The sequence below is a fragment of the Fundulus heteroclitus genome, chromosome 2 (assembly GCF_011125445.2).
Source record: "Fundulus heteroclitus isolate FHET01 chromosome 2, MU-UCD_Fhet_4.1, whole genome shotgun sequence".
Classification (NCBI taxonomy): domain Eukaryota; kingdom Metazoa; phylum Chordata; class Actinopteri; order Cyprinodontiformes; family Fundulidae; genus Fundulus; species Fundulus heteroclitus.
This window is the reverse complement of record NC_046362.1, coordinates 27,035,192-27,049,557: the sequence shown is the minus strand read 5'-3', so window position 1 is coordinate 27,049,557 and position 14,366 is coordinate 27,035,192. Positions and strand designations below refer to the sequence as shown.

Genomic DNA, 14,366 nt, shown 5'->3' with positions numbered 1-14,366 from the left:
CATCAAATTTTTTGTTTAGCCTCTCAGAGTTGGACTTACTGGTGTAATTCAGACACGTCCAGCTGCACACGGCAAGTGTGCTTGAGCTGGGTCACACAATATTGGTCATGCATTCTGACTGCAGGATTTTTTGAGAGCAGTATCCTTAAACTATGGCAATTTATTCAGCTCCTGAAAACAATGTTAGACCATCACTATACCCCTGGTATATTTGTTCACCTCAAAAAAAGTACGCTTACTCAACTTTTTTTCCTATATTACTGAGATGGATCAGGATACTGTCAGTAAGATGTTACTGAAATACCATGTTAGTTTCAAGCAGATGTAACAGTAAGAATATTTCCCAGATTGTTCCACGTTTGCCTGATTGATTTTAGAATATGGGTCAAGCTACCACTACAAGGTTTCTTTAAACATTTATGTCTGCACTTGTTTTTTTCTGTTTTGGTACTTAACTATAAGTTATTTGAGAAATTTTCCGTGCAATATTCCGTGCATTTTTTTATTTTTTTATTTTTTGTTTTGTCTTTTTTTGCGATGCCCGTATTGATTTATTTCAACTACATAAACTATTTTAGCATTTATTTGTCTACAGGGGGCAACATTGGTCCCTTTTTAATAGTGACAGGTAATTTTTCAGATATTTGTATTTTTGGTCTAACTTGGTATTATTCAAGATAGCATGCAAGATTAGAGTTTTTGTGGTGAATGAAACTTGTCAAAGGGGTAAAAGGAACAAAAGGGGGAGAGTGGGTGCAGCATGTAATAGTACATGTATGCTCTTTTTTTTTTTTTTTTTGCTCCCCTCAGTCTTATATAACCGCGTTTTACAGTCCTCCTCTCTCGGTTCGTTGTGGCGGCATGTTTTGGAGCTTGGCTTTGTGACCTCCGTCCATTGTTCATGATAGATTCCAGAGGTGGCCTTGCACCAGAGGTGGCCTTGTACCTCCTCCTCCTCCGCTTCCTCCTCCTCATTCCCCTCCTTCCCCTACACGAGCCCCGGGTTCAGCACCGCGGACAGCTCCGATCTTCCACACGCAAGCCGCCGCCCGCAGTCGGGCGCTCAGAAGCAGACAGGACAGCGAGGAGCTCGACGGCGCTCTGAACACATGACCGACTGCTGTTTGGGATATTTTGCTATTTTCTTGTCTCACCGACGGACGTGACACCGTTCAAGACTGTTGCTGAAGTCAGGGGCTGCAACAATGATCTCCCGATACAAACCGGTAAGTGCTGGTATCACCTGGGCACTCACTCACAGACACACTTCCTTTGTTTAAACAGAAGAGTTTAATCGGCTCTGTTCATCAAATATCTACAGCAAATGGATTATCTGGTGCTGTTGTTATAAAAGCACGTGGAGAAATATTCACGCGGGACACAATTCATCTCATTTATCTGGGTCACCCACATACGTTTAAACAGCTCCAGTCCTGTTCAATGACGTTACAAGTCATCTCGGCTCATATTTTATACAGAGAGACAGAAATGGGATTACCGGTGTTCCGGTCTGGGGATAAATTAGGGGAAGAGTGTGCAGCCTTATTTATTCCTATTATTATTTTTTGTTGATTGTTTTTTTTCTTTTTCTTTTTTTTTACTGCCACAGCGGACGGAGAGCATATTGATACACGCAATCCCGCCTCCCTCTTCCCCTCAGCAGCGTAGATACACATGCGTCCCAAAATATAGGAAATTAAAAAAAAATTATTTACTGTTTACCCCTCACCCCGTTTTACGTTTTATAACCCCACAAGCACCCAAAGGCTCTCTCCTGCTCGCATACTAATCATTATCAATCAAGTTTGAAGACCACATGACTAAAGCCTTGTCTTTTGCCGGCACTGTTCTGATATTTGTGGATTTTAGGACCTCCTACTTCAAGCCCCGTGGAATAATCCGAGCCTGTAACATAAAAACTGTTGCTCCTCCTTCTCTTGATGCTTCTTTGAAGCACTGCCGCTTCTCTTCTCACTCTCATTGTTCATTTCTGCACTCCCACTGATGCTTTAACTCGCCCAAGGTCATTGGGATGAGCTTTAATACAACCACAGAAGGGTGGAGAAGTTGCAGATACTGACCGTTTTTATGCTTTCAGGCAAATTAATATGTGAAAATTTAATTTTTTCAGGGTTTATTTTATCGGGTCAAAAACTGACTAACTCCAGCAAGTTAAACAGAATTAATTTTGAGATTGTTTAGTTATTTAATGTGTTTTCTTTCATGCTAATGGAAAGAATATAAAGAAAGAAAATAATTTCCATGTGTTTTACTTTTCTGCATTATATAAATAAACACATATTAAATCTGCATATTTGAATTAGAACACGCAACATGGATATAATATAAGGATTATTATAAAATAACTGCAAAATTACAACACTACCAGGGCATAAACAATATTAATATTTTTTTTGAAAATCATTATTATTTTTTTTATATTTTTCTTTCAACATGTTAAATCGTCTTATAAACATCAATTACTATTTTTTGAAGGCTCCTTTGGGTTTTCGATGTGTTTTTAAACTCTTTTTCAGGCAGGTTTTACACATTTAGCCCCCTAATTTTGATCTATAGATCATTCAGTTATTAAACATCTGCCAGACCTCAGGGAATAATCCAGTGTTGGGAACATTTTTGATTTGATCTTATGGGATATAGTCAATTGCTTCCAGCCTCTCACAAAGACACATTATATTGTAATGTCATGACTGGAATCCCTGACAGTTCTATTTTTCTCCACATTTCTAATTTAAGCACGTGTTGCACAATCTGCACCATTCTTGTAGGGTGTTTTTTCCCCTCACACTTTCTTTCAGGTGTTACTATGATCTGTTAAAGGAAATCAATCATGTGTAAAGGATGTAAGGGCACAAGGCTCCAGTCAATGTGAACTTCTCTTTTTGTGTGTTAAAATGAAAGACCCAGTGGGTTTTTTTGTGTGCCTGGTGTCAATGTGTAGCTCTTCACCTTAGACCAACATTTAAAATAAATGTTTTCTCTGTAACATTCTTGAATTATTTGAATTTGTGGAGTACTTTATTGTGCTTAAAACGTGTATTTCTTGATTATTTGTTTTAAAAATCTGCTAAAATGGGCATCAAGAGTCATGAAATTCATACAGAAAATCTAAGAGGGAAAATTAACAAGACTGTTTTTTCCAACCTTTTTGTCCTATACAGGGCTTTGCAAAGGTATTCAAGCCAGTTGAAAATCTATTTTTCATATCTTGCCTCCCTCATTACAATTAAACTTCAGTGTATTTTATTATGATTTTATGTAAAAAAACAACAATTATGGTCAGCCTTTTAAGCATAATTGGAAAAGTGAGTCATGCATTTACATTCACCCCACTTCATTCTGACTCCCCTAAATAAAATCCAGTACAAACAATTATCGTCAGAAATCACCTGATCCATATATCGTTGTGTTTTTTTTTTTAAGAAGAGTGTGGCAAGAAGACACGTATTGTTGAAAGAAAACCATAGGAAGTTCTGTTTGACATTTGCTAAAAGCCATGCAAGACATGCAAATATGCAGGAGAAGGTGCTTTGTTAAAATGAGATTAGAACTGATTTTGTTTTTTGCCTGGAAAATGCTTTAAAAGCAACACTGCACATCACTCTGAAAACATCGTTCTGATGGTGTAATGTGGCGGTCGCAACAACATTCAGTAGAGATGCTTTTCTTCTGCAGGAGAAGGGAAGCTGGTCAAATTTGATGTGAAATTGATTGGAGCTGAACTCCGTCCCGACTCCAAACAAGAATTCCTGGCAAGATTTAAAACAGAAGTTCTTCGTCTGACCTCACCACACATAAACTTGCAAAAAATAAATAAATGAATAAAGAAAAAGCATGGATGTGTAAAGTTATTAGAGACCCCCCCACCCCCCCAAAAAAATAAAAATAAAATTAAATAAAATAAAAAAAAATAGCATCTGTACTTAAGAAAATATAATGCTACATGTAGAGCAGAATTCAAATGCTTGGCTCACTTTTTAGATTTTTATTTAGAAAGATGTTTCCTATAACTTCACAACTGTCCAGCAATAAGGAAAACTCCTGCAGGTATTTGGCTCATCACTGTGTTACCTAAGGATGGTTTAAATAATTTCTAGATAGTCTGGTTCTTTGCAAGCAAAAAGTACACAAATTAGTAGATGATATAAAACCTTTTCACACCACTGTGTGTTCATTATTAATAAAAATATGAAACATTACTGTTGGAAGCATGGGAATTTACGCAATACACTGAACTTTCATGCTAAAACAAAAGTGAGCCCTTTTGGTCAAAATGTTTTTTACAAGGCTTGTTGTTTTTTTGTTTCGTTATTTTACTCCACACTTTCTTTCAGGTGCTACTATGTTCTGTTAAAGGAAATCAATTGTGTATAGGATGTGAGAGCACCGGGCTGCAGTCAATGCGAACTTCTCTTCCTGTGTGTTAAAATGAAAGACCCAGTGGAGTTCCCCCCCTTTTACCATGGTGCCTGGTGTCAATTGGCAGCTCTTCACCCCAGACCAACATTTAAACTAAACGTTTTCTCTCCAATATCCTTAAATTGTTAGAAGTGTTGGAGTCATGTAATTACTTGTGCTAAAATGTTTATTTCTCTGATTGACTTTCTTGATTATTTGTTTAAAAATCTGCTAAAATGAGCTTCAAGAGTCATGAAAGACCAACAATTATGGTTGTTTTTTACACATAATTGAAGTGAGTCCTGCATTTGCATTCACCCCACTTCACTCTGACATCCCTAAATAAGATCCAGTGCAACCAATTATCTTCAGTAATCACCTGATCCATAAATCAACTTCACCTGTGATGTTACATGTCACTATGAATACAGCTGTGCTGTTCTGCTGTGATGTTAGAGGTTTATTGTAGTGCATTAGTGAAGAAACAGAAGACCAAGAAACTTAGTTGACAGTTCAGAGAGAACATTGTGGAGAAGTTTCAAACAGGGTTTGGTTACAAACCAATAAGCAGAGAGCCACGGCTCTTACAGGAGAACCTGTCAAAAGGACACCTAGTTGTGATTTTGCACTTCACAGTTTTTTTTTCTAGGAAGAGTGGCAAGAAGAGATGTATTGAGAAAAAAACACATATGAAGTCCTCTTTGAAATTTCACTAAAAAACCATGTAGGGGGACATGGCCAACATGAAGGAGAAGGTGCTTTGTTCAGATGAGATTAAAATAGATTTTTTTTTTTTTTGCCTGAAAAATGCTTTACAACCAACACTGCACATCACTCTGAAAAATACATTCCTATGGTGCAATGAGGTGGTCGCAACATCATGCATTAGAGATGCTTTTCTTCTGCGGGAGCAGTGAAGCTGGTCAAATCTGATGTGTTGGTTGGTGCTTAACACAATCCAGAGACCAACTGAGAATTCCTGGCAAGACTTCAAACAGAAGTTCTCCATCCGACCTGGCCACGCATGAACTCGATTGCTCTACAATGAGAGCTGAATACAAATGCTTGACTCATTTTTAAGATTTTCACTTAGAAAGATTTTTTCTTCACTTCACAACTATGTACTAATTGGTGTTTGTCCATCAGTATAAGGAAAACTCCTGCAGGTATTTGACTCATCGTTGTGTTATGTAACAGCAGACATACAAGTGATTCTCTGAACAGTAGCTAATGGAGAATGCATTTACTCCCTCCCACAGACATCTGGATTTTTCACTTATTACATGAAAACAGACTGGCTTGTCTGTTTATGGTACAGAAGTGCCTTTATATGACAAATCTTTGACAACAAAATATATTTGTCATACTTTGGCTTGGATTTAACTGCATCACAGCTGCAACCAAGCTTGCGAGAATATTTGCAGCTTTGTTTTTCGCTCATGTAAACTGTTCATCAGGCTTATCTGCCTGCGATAATCAGGTGAGGGTCAACACGGAAAACATTTTACATGAATTATTTTTGCTGTTAAGAAAGTACTGTGACATTTACCTGCTCACAGATGGATTATCAGAGGTCTGTCTCCATGTGGTCTCTGCTTATCCCACCATAAATCAGACGCCACTATGTCGGGAATCTCTCCCCGACTGGACATCGGATGCACAATGCAACTAATTCCTCAAATTGATTGATATTTAACTTACTGCACACAGCCCGTTGTTTCCTGTTGTAGCGTCAAATGAAGGAATGAGGGGTAGGATAATGCAAGCCCCTGAAAATGCGCTCGTTACGTTGCAGTTGCTCATGCCTCTCACGTACCTCTGATATGACGTTTGCACTGTTCATCCAGCAGCTGAAACCCCCCGTCTCTTTTCCTTTCCTCCCTCTTTATCACTCACTGTTCTCTCCTGCCATCTTCCCCTGCATTTAGCGATTCATACTCACAGCAGCAGCACGCCTGCACTCTCTGCCCCCTTTCCTCTCGTCATCCAAGGTTGACTTTGAACTCTAAAGAGACAGGAATAGCTGGTGTTCTGCAGAATGCCGGCGCTGCTCTGCATCTGTGCCTGTTTGTGTGCATGAGCGGCGTGAGGGTGTCTTAATGCATCCTACCGGGGCTGTGCAGAGCTGTGCACAAGCAAAGCTTCAGACTTAGAGGATGTCAGCAGTCTGCAGGCGGACGGGACGCGGATGTTTCTCACCAACATGGGAAAAGCTGCTTAGACAGTCAGAGAGGAGAGGGATCATCTACTGCTGCACTGGACTCTGACTCTGTCTGCTGTTTTCCACTGGAGCTGATATTCTGGAGCTGAATCAGAAAGAAAGGAGGTCACGCTGGGAATTTGCGGAATCTAAGAAGATGCAGTGTTGCCTTTGAAAAGACAACATGCTCTGAGCACAGCATCTTTAAATTCTCTCTGTCTCTCCTCTGTCTCTGGTCTTCCCCTCCTCCCCTCCTCCTCTTCCAACACCTTTTCCTCGTCCTTATACCCGACAGAGTCCCGGATCCACCATGTCCTTGGCTTTCTGTGGAAGCGAGAATAACTCATCGGCGTACAATGTGGACAGGGGCGTTCTCAACAACGGCTGCTTCCTGGACGCGCTCAACGTGGTCCCACATGTTTTTCTCCTCTTCATCACCTTTCCCATCCTCTTCATTGGTGAGTTTAGCAGGGATGTGAGATCCTCAGCCTCCTCACCCTACACTGACCTGCACACATATCACACAGCATGCACACAGGATGGTAGCACAAGCAGATCGATGGACTCCAACTTGTTCTTTGTGTGCCCTTGCTATTGTTCTCTCTTACAGTTTGTGTAACTCTCCCTGTTAATTCTACTCCTCTTTTGTTTGTCTTACTGAGTCTATAGACTTTAAACAGTTTTTTTAATAACAAGGTTCTTTCATTGTCTATCAAAGCAAACAAAGAAGGATAAAATATGTAATTCTATAGTAGAAGGAAACCACTAACTTGAATGTAGATTATTAAAAATGTCTTACAGCTAAAGGTCTGTAATGTTCTATGATTATACATGCAAGTCTTTTAAGCTATGTATTTAGCAGCTTTATTCATTTTGGCACTAATATGCATGCATATTGTTCTTTGCAAAATAACTCATGCTCAGTCAGATTTGATGCAGACGGTTCTTACACATGCATTCTTAAGTAAGACTTGCCATATAGATTCTCTATTGGATTTTGGTCTTAACTTTGACCCGGGCGGTCTAACCCTATGAATATGCTTTCATCTAAAACGTCCCATGCTGGCTTTTTCTCAAGTATTTTGTACTCTCTAAAGGGGTTTGTTACAGCATTCTCCTGTATTTAGCTTCTTACATCTTCTTTTTGGCACTGAGCAGCTTCCCTGTCTGTGCTAAAAGAAAAATGCCCTCACAGCATGATGCTGCCCACCATATTTCATGTTGAGGATGGTGTAGTCAGGGTGAAGCTGTTTATTTACAAATTATCTCTAAAAAACATAGGAAACCTTCACAACAGTATCGATAGTGAAATCAAACTCATAAGTGGACAATTATAACCAAATAAGTGGCTTCTGAAAGTATGAGGTTAGGCTGGACATAATTAAGAGACTTTATAGCAAAGGGTGCTAAAAACAAATGCACGGCACACTTTTCATTTAAAACTTGAAAAATCATGATTTGTTTTCTTTCTTTTCAAAGTTATGACATATTTTGTGCTGGTTTTGGCATGATACCCCCCCCCCCCCCCCCACACACACACACACAAAAAAAAAACCTCAAAACAAACAAATTGCAGTTTCAGAATATTTTTTATAATGTGAAAACCTTCAAAGAGCTTAAATACATCTGCTAGAGGGTTGTAAACTTATTTAGATCAAATAAGTGTGGAGGTTTTGGGCTTAAAACATTAACACAGGACAGACAGGAGTATCTTCGTTTGCTCTCTAAGTCCAAATGTCCTTGAAAGCCTTTCACTCTGCATCAGTAATATGAATTTGAGACCTCTTAGAGATAAAACGTTTGCCAAGACTCACGAAAACAAGTTCAATTGTCTCACTGAAGCTTGACCTCTATGACTGAGAATCTACCATGACATCCTTGAACAAACTAACTTTACAGAGCTGCATCCTGTAAGCCAATGTGATCCTCCCGATGGTATGAGCATTAGGTTACACATTTTCGGCTCATCTTTCTGGCTGCTGGCCTTTCTATTAGTGTCACCATTGAAGTGTAACAAGGCTCTCCGCACACATTGCTGCTATGGACACATGTGCTCAAGCCTTATCACTGGCAATTCCTATTTTAGAGGTTATTTTGTTTCCCAATGGGATCAAGGTGTCTAAAATCATTAATGCCGTTTTATCTCACAGGTCAATCCCTGGTTTTACTGGACCTGCTAAAAAAAACTCATATATGGCCAAAGGCCAAGCTGTTTATGGTTTTGCTCAGAAATTATTATATTCATTCATCATTGGCATGAAAGTCATATTTACTTGAGGATCTTATTGATTTATTTGAATGATTATTTTTCAGAACACACAACTGATGACGTTCTCCAAACCAAGCCTTTTGAAAAATATACATACAGTCTAAAAAAAAAAAACCACACACACATATATATATATATATATATATATATATATATATATATATATATATATATATATATATATATATATATATATATACACTTCCCAATAATATTAAGTAAACTATCTCTTAGTAAATTGGAAAGAAACTACATGGTTGTGGTAGCTATCAACAACGTGATGGCCTAATGAATGGATTAGATTAATATAATTTATTGTCGTTATTTCATACAATGAAAAACTATGCAATATAGATATACAAAAAATATTACAATAAGTAAAACACAAAATAAAGTTTAGCAGTGATTAGAATATTTTACTACATTCTGCCCATAAGGGGTCTTCAAGTAATAGGGGTGATTGCTTTGGCAGCTCTAGGATAAAAACAGTGTTTGAGACTGTTGGATTTGGTTTTTAGAGTCCTGAACCTTTACTAGATGGAAGAGAGTAAAAAGGGGTCGTGGGGTCTGTTGCAGTGGTGCTGGCTTTCGTTTGGAATCTGAAGGTGTAAATGGCCACCAGAGAGGGAAGCTGTTATCCAATAACTCGTTTCTCTGACCTCACCACTTGCTGCAGGGACTTCCTGTTCTCCCGAGAGCAGCTGTGGAAAACCGCATAGTGCAAAAATACACCAGGAGGCTCTCTCTAAAATGACCCGAAGAAGTTTGTGAGCAGCTGTTGACGGAGGTGAACGCATTTTAACTTCTTGAGGAAATAAAGTCTTTTTTGAGCTTTCCCCACCTGGTGTGAGACGTGTGTGTGTGCTGCAGGTAAGGTCAGCAAAGAGGTGAACACCCAGAAAGTTGTTGTGATCAACACTCTCAACAACTTCCCATGTATCGAGACGAAAGTGTGTGTGGAGTGCATGTAGTTTATGAAGTCCATAAGGCTTCTTTCATCTTTGAGATGATTTTGAGGTCCAGGTTATTGTTCCGGGCACCTCTTTGTATGCTAACTCAAACATGATTGTTTGGTTGGTGGATTGAATAAGGAAGCAGTCATGAGTGAAGCTGAATAGAGAATGGGGCTGAGGACACACCCCTGGGGAGTCCCTGTGTTCAGGAAAAGAGTTGATGATGGGTTCTTGCCCATCTGGACGGTCTGTAGACTTTTTCTAAGGAAATCCAAACTCCAGCTGCACAGTGATCTGCCCAGGCATAGGTCACTCGGTTTATTAACCAGTTTATATGCACTAACAGTGTTAAAAGTGAAACAGTCCACAAAAAGCATTCTGACAGATGTGTTGTCCATCTCCAGGTGGTTGAGGGCTGTGGAGAGCTCTTATTACCGAAACCTCTGTTGACCTCTTCATGTTGGTCATGGCCAGCAGGAAGAACAGTTGTAATGTGTGGGAGGATGAGTCTTACATTTGGTGATGATTTGAGTATTGTAGCCGATTTCAGGCTTGTGGGAACAACATAGTGAAGTAGCGATAGGTTAAAAATGGTGCTAAATATGGTTGTTAGCTAGGATGAGCAGTTTCTGAGATGGCGTATGCAGTTTGCCTCTGCACATACCATCAGAACCAGCAGCTTTCCTTGCATTCATTTTCTGCAGTGTAGGGTCTAACCTGGTTTTGGGTCAGCTGTAAGGCTTCTCCTCATCTTGTCTCCATTGGTTGAGTGTGAATCGCTCTGTGTCCTCAGTCGAAGCAAGAGAATAAGTGTGTGTGTCATGATTTAGTTCTTTTGTTTGTGTTTTTTTGGGCCAGTTAGCTGTTTTCTCTCCATTCCATGCTCCACTCTCCTCAGTCACCACTCATCTCACCCTAATCTGCTTCACCTGCTGCTGCCAATTAGCATCAAGTCTTTTCACCTGGTACTCCACCTATTTATACCTGCCTCCCACAGCTATTCCCTGCCAGATCGTGTCATCTCACTGCCGGCATGTTGGTTCTCCAGTGTTTGTGTGCTCAGCCTGCCAATCCCGTTTTCCTGTGTTGCCCTGCCCTCATTAGTGAGTCATACTAACACTTCAATCTGAAAAACTCACAGAGAAAGAAATGGCAATTAGAAGGATTTTATTGACATGATAATTTAAGTCTTTGGCGCTCAGACCTTGGCAGGAACATTAATGCTGAATTATACTTTAATATGCATAAGTAGATGTATGAGAACAGGGATGTTCACCCCAGGTCTGAAACTGGTGGTGGAGTGGAGATAGAAGAAGTTTGTTAGTCCATATGATGATCTGTTTAAGATAGATGTCCAACTTGATAAACACAGGTTTGCATGAACTGTCCATAATGAGCAAGCTTGAAGCGACTGTGGAGAGGAAAAATTCCCCTTTGGGAAGAAACCTTGGCAGAACTGGGCCCAACATGGTGGTCTTCTGCCGGACCAATAACAAGGTGATAGGGAGTGCTGAAGACTGGGAGAAAACACTCTGATGGGTTGAGGATGGAGGAACGTCATGGAAGCTAGATGAACTCAGCTATGATGGTGGAGAAGGGGTTGGGGGTGGGTTGAATCGGACATCTGATTCGTAATCCGACATGATGCGATGCTGTTTGCGCTTGCTGGTTAGCAGGCTGAGACGTGGATTTGAAGTTGCTTTTAAGATGAGCGCGGGATGCTGATTGGCTTCATGGAGGTGCGGTTCGTAGCTGATTGGCTCGCATCAGAGGCGGATCGGCCTCTGATTGAATGGAGGCAGGCGATGAGTTTCTTCAATTGAACTTCCGCTTTAGCTTCATTTGTGTGCACTGCTTGCTTTGTGTGTTCCTGTGTGGATTTAGTGCTCACTCGCTAGGAACTAATCGGCTGCATACTCTGGTCATTTCCTAAACCTTGAGAATTTTGCCTTGCTCCTCTGAACTGTTCCTGCCAACTATCAGTCTCAGTCATCTCCTGCCTCCATTCAGTTCTTCCACTTCCAGCCAGTTCTACCTACCGCCAGCCGCTCCAGTCAGCTGCCTGAGCCCGGCTTCAGACAGACTGGCCGATCGACCCTGAAAGCAGCTACTCTGAGTAGTTCTACCTCATGCTGTCATACTCACTGTTTTCGCTTTAAGAACAGGTGATACCAATCAGGTAACTAAACTCAGCGTTTTTTAAACCCTGAGTTAAGCGCCAGCCCGAGAAATGAAAGAAGCCCTAATTAATGGGTGCAGATAACGTAATTCACCGCGGTAATGGCAGGAAAGAAGAAGCCTCGAAGTGCACATTTCCTGTGAGTAGAATTATAAATCTTTAATTAAGCCATATGTAGAATATTAAACCACAATTAACAAAAAGAAACAATGTTGTTTGTTGCTGAAAAGAGAGTTAGCGGCTGAGAAATGCTGAAAAAGCAAATGAATGAATATGAGAGTTATTTGACGGATAATTAAAGCTGTATTCTCACACTACAGTCATTCAACACATGTCTAGCTGCAACCTAAAAAGTTTTGAAAGGACATGGCAACAAATCATGAAGAATGAAAATACTGTTTAATCAGGTAAGGTTAAGTTTTAAGTTATTCTTATGTTTAACTGTACTCAACTAAAGCGTTAATTGGCTATAATCAACATTTGCAATTAATGATGGGATGATGTGAGCTATTAAAATAACTGATATGATCTTTTTTGGCTTCACCCATCCTCCTCTAAAATTGAGTTGGCATGGATTTTCTTGTATAATTTCTCTCAACCTCCCTTTATACTAATCGTATAGGCTATATTTATATTTTAAGTTAAAGTAAAGGATGGCGTTATATAAATGAAAAAATGTGCCGTAACCTAATGGTGTTGGGGGGGAATATATGAATGGAAAAAAATATATGAATGGAAAATTAGAGCTGGACGTCTCAAAATCTGATACAGAATAAATCATTGTTTTCATTTTGTGTAGTTCTTTTATTAATCTTGTGGGTCTCTGACTATGGAACAACATTAACCTCTATTATAACTGAGTGCAACAGTAACATTAATGACATGGCGACATACAGCTGCCTCTGGAAGATTTTCTGCATCACCTAGTTTATTAAAAAGCCACAGTAGGCATAAAAACGCAGAGCAACAGAAATTATTCAGAACTGAGAGCGTCCCCTCCTTGTGTTATAAGAGCGATGTGTAGGCTGAGAATATTGATAAATCAATGACAGGGGTGGAAAACGTTAATGCTTGAAAATATATGAATCCAGAAATGAGTAGACATTTAATCATGGTTTGATCAGCCTCTCCGGACGGAGATTCCTGTGGCGTATTTGTGATCCAGCATCCAGACTCCTCCAGAAAAGGACACACCTTTCCCAACACGTTCTTATGCAGATGTCAGGTGAAATGGAGGAAAAACTCAATTTGCCCAAATAAGCCCCGATACCAAGCAAGGTTATTTCATGGAGTAATCTGTTGTCACAATTTGACTCAAGTTAAAGGCTTCTGAGCTTTCTGAAACAGAAAATCCAGGGTATGCACCCATCCTCCCAACCCAACTTTCTGAAACGGGGCCCTGGTGTTGTTTGTCATACAATCCAACTTTTGCAATAAACTTTTAAAACGCATATCCATGTCTGGCTTGAATATCGGGTTCTCTGATCTGCTGTTCATTACAGTCCTGTCTCTAGTGCTGGTGTTGCTTGAACCATCCTCGTATCTGGCCAGAGATTTCATTCCCTGGCACATGCTCTTGGTGTTTTTTTTTTGTGTGTGGAAAAGTGTTCTTTTATGTTCTGCTTGTACCTTTGTTTGGCCTCTCTGATTCCCCTTTCCAGCTTCCAACAGGCTTCTCTGTAAGACATTTCAATCTGATCAAGGAATTATTCTCATCTATACATAGCACTGTCTCTGCACACAACATAACATACAGGAGGCCAGCAGATGTGTATACCTGACATTTAAGAATATATTAAACATTTCCATCAGTGTTGAGGTCAACATTATATCAGAAGCTTGAAGTTAGACCTTTTAAAACCTGTTTTCATGTGTATTTGGGGTTGTTTTTCTGTTGGAACATCAACTTGGTAAGATGTGTAGGACTTTCTGTTTTTTTATACTCTAATGTGTCATTTGGAGCTAGCAGGATTGTTTCTGTGACTAAAAAAAAACCTCACTACTAACTGAATTCAAGACAGAAGATAGACTGGAAAACAAGATCTGACAAAAACAAGAAATAACCTACTAAAACCATAATACACAGAATACGAAATGACAACAAACAAGAATGAAAGAACAGAATCTACAAACTAATAAACAACTCTAAAGGGTGACAATCTGAAGGATGTGCGAGCACCAGGAACCTAAAGCTAATAACTAGTCGAACACCAGGGGATCGTGACACCGAATGGATTAGAGAAAATCCCCATCATATAAACCATTTTATATTACATTCTTGCTTTTATTAAAACTATTGCACTTGTGTGTTTTTTATCATCCCACTCTGAAGACAGAAGGGTTCAA

General features: G+C 39.7%; 1 protein-coding gene across 6 annotated transcripts in view; it reads left to right on the top strand.

The window, feature by feature from the left end:
* The first annotated feature begins 828 nt into the window (after positions 1 to 828).
* abcc8 (ATP-binding cassette, sub-family C (CFTR/MRP), member 8) overlaps positions 829 to 14,366 on the top strand; it is a 115,457-nt gene continuing 101,919 nt past the window's right edge. For 5 of the 6 annotated variants that reach the window (XM_036151708.1, XM_036151735.1, XM_036151720.1 and 2 more), the window contains exons 1-2: positions 829 to 1,226; positions 6,915 to 7,077. In XM_036151708.1, coding sequence (XP_036007601.1) covers positions 1,206 to 1,226; positions 6,915 to 7,077 — 184 coding nt within the window. In that variant the 5' untranslated portion in view covers positions 829 to 1,205. The remainder of the gene's footprint in view (positions 1,227 to 6,914; positions 7,078 to 14,366) is intronic. The other variant, XM_036151716.1, reaches the window with a different exon arrangement.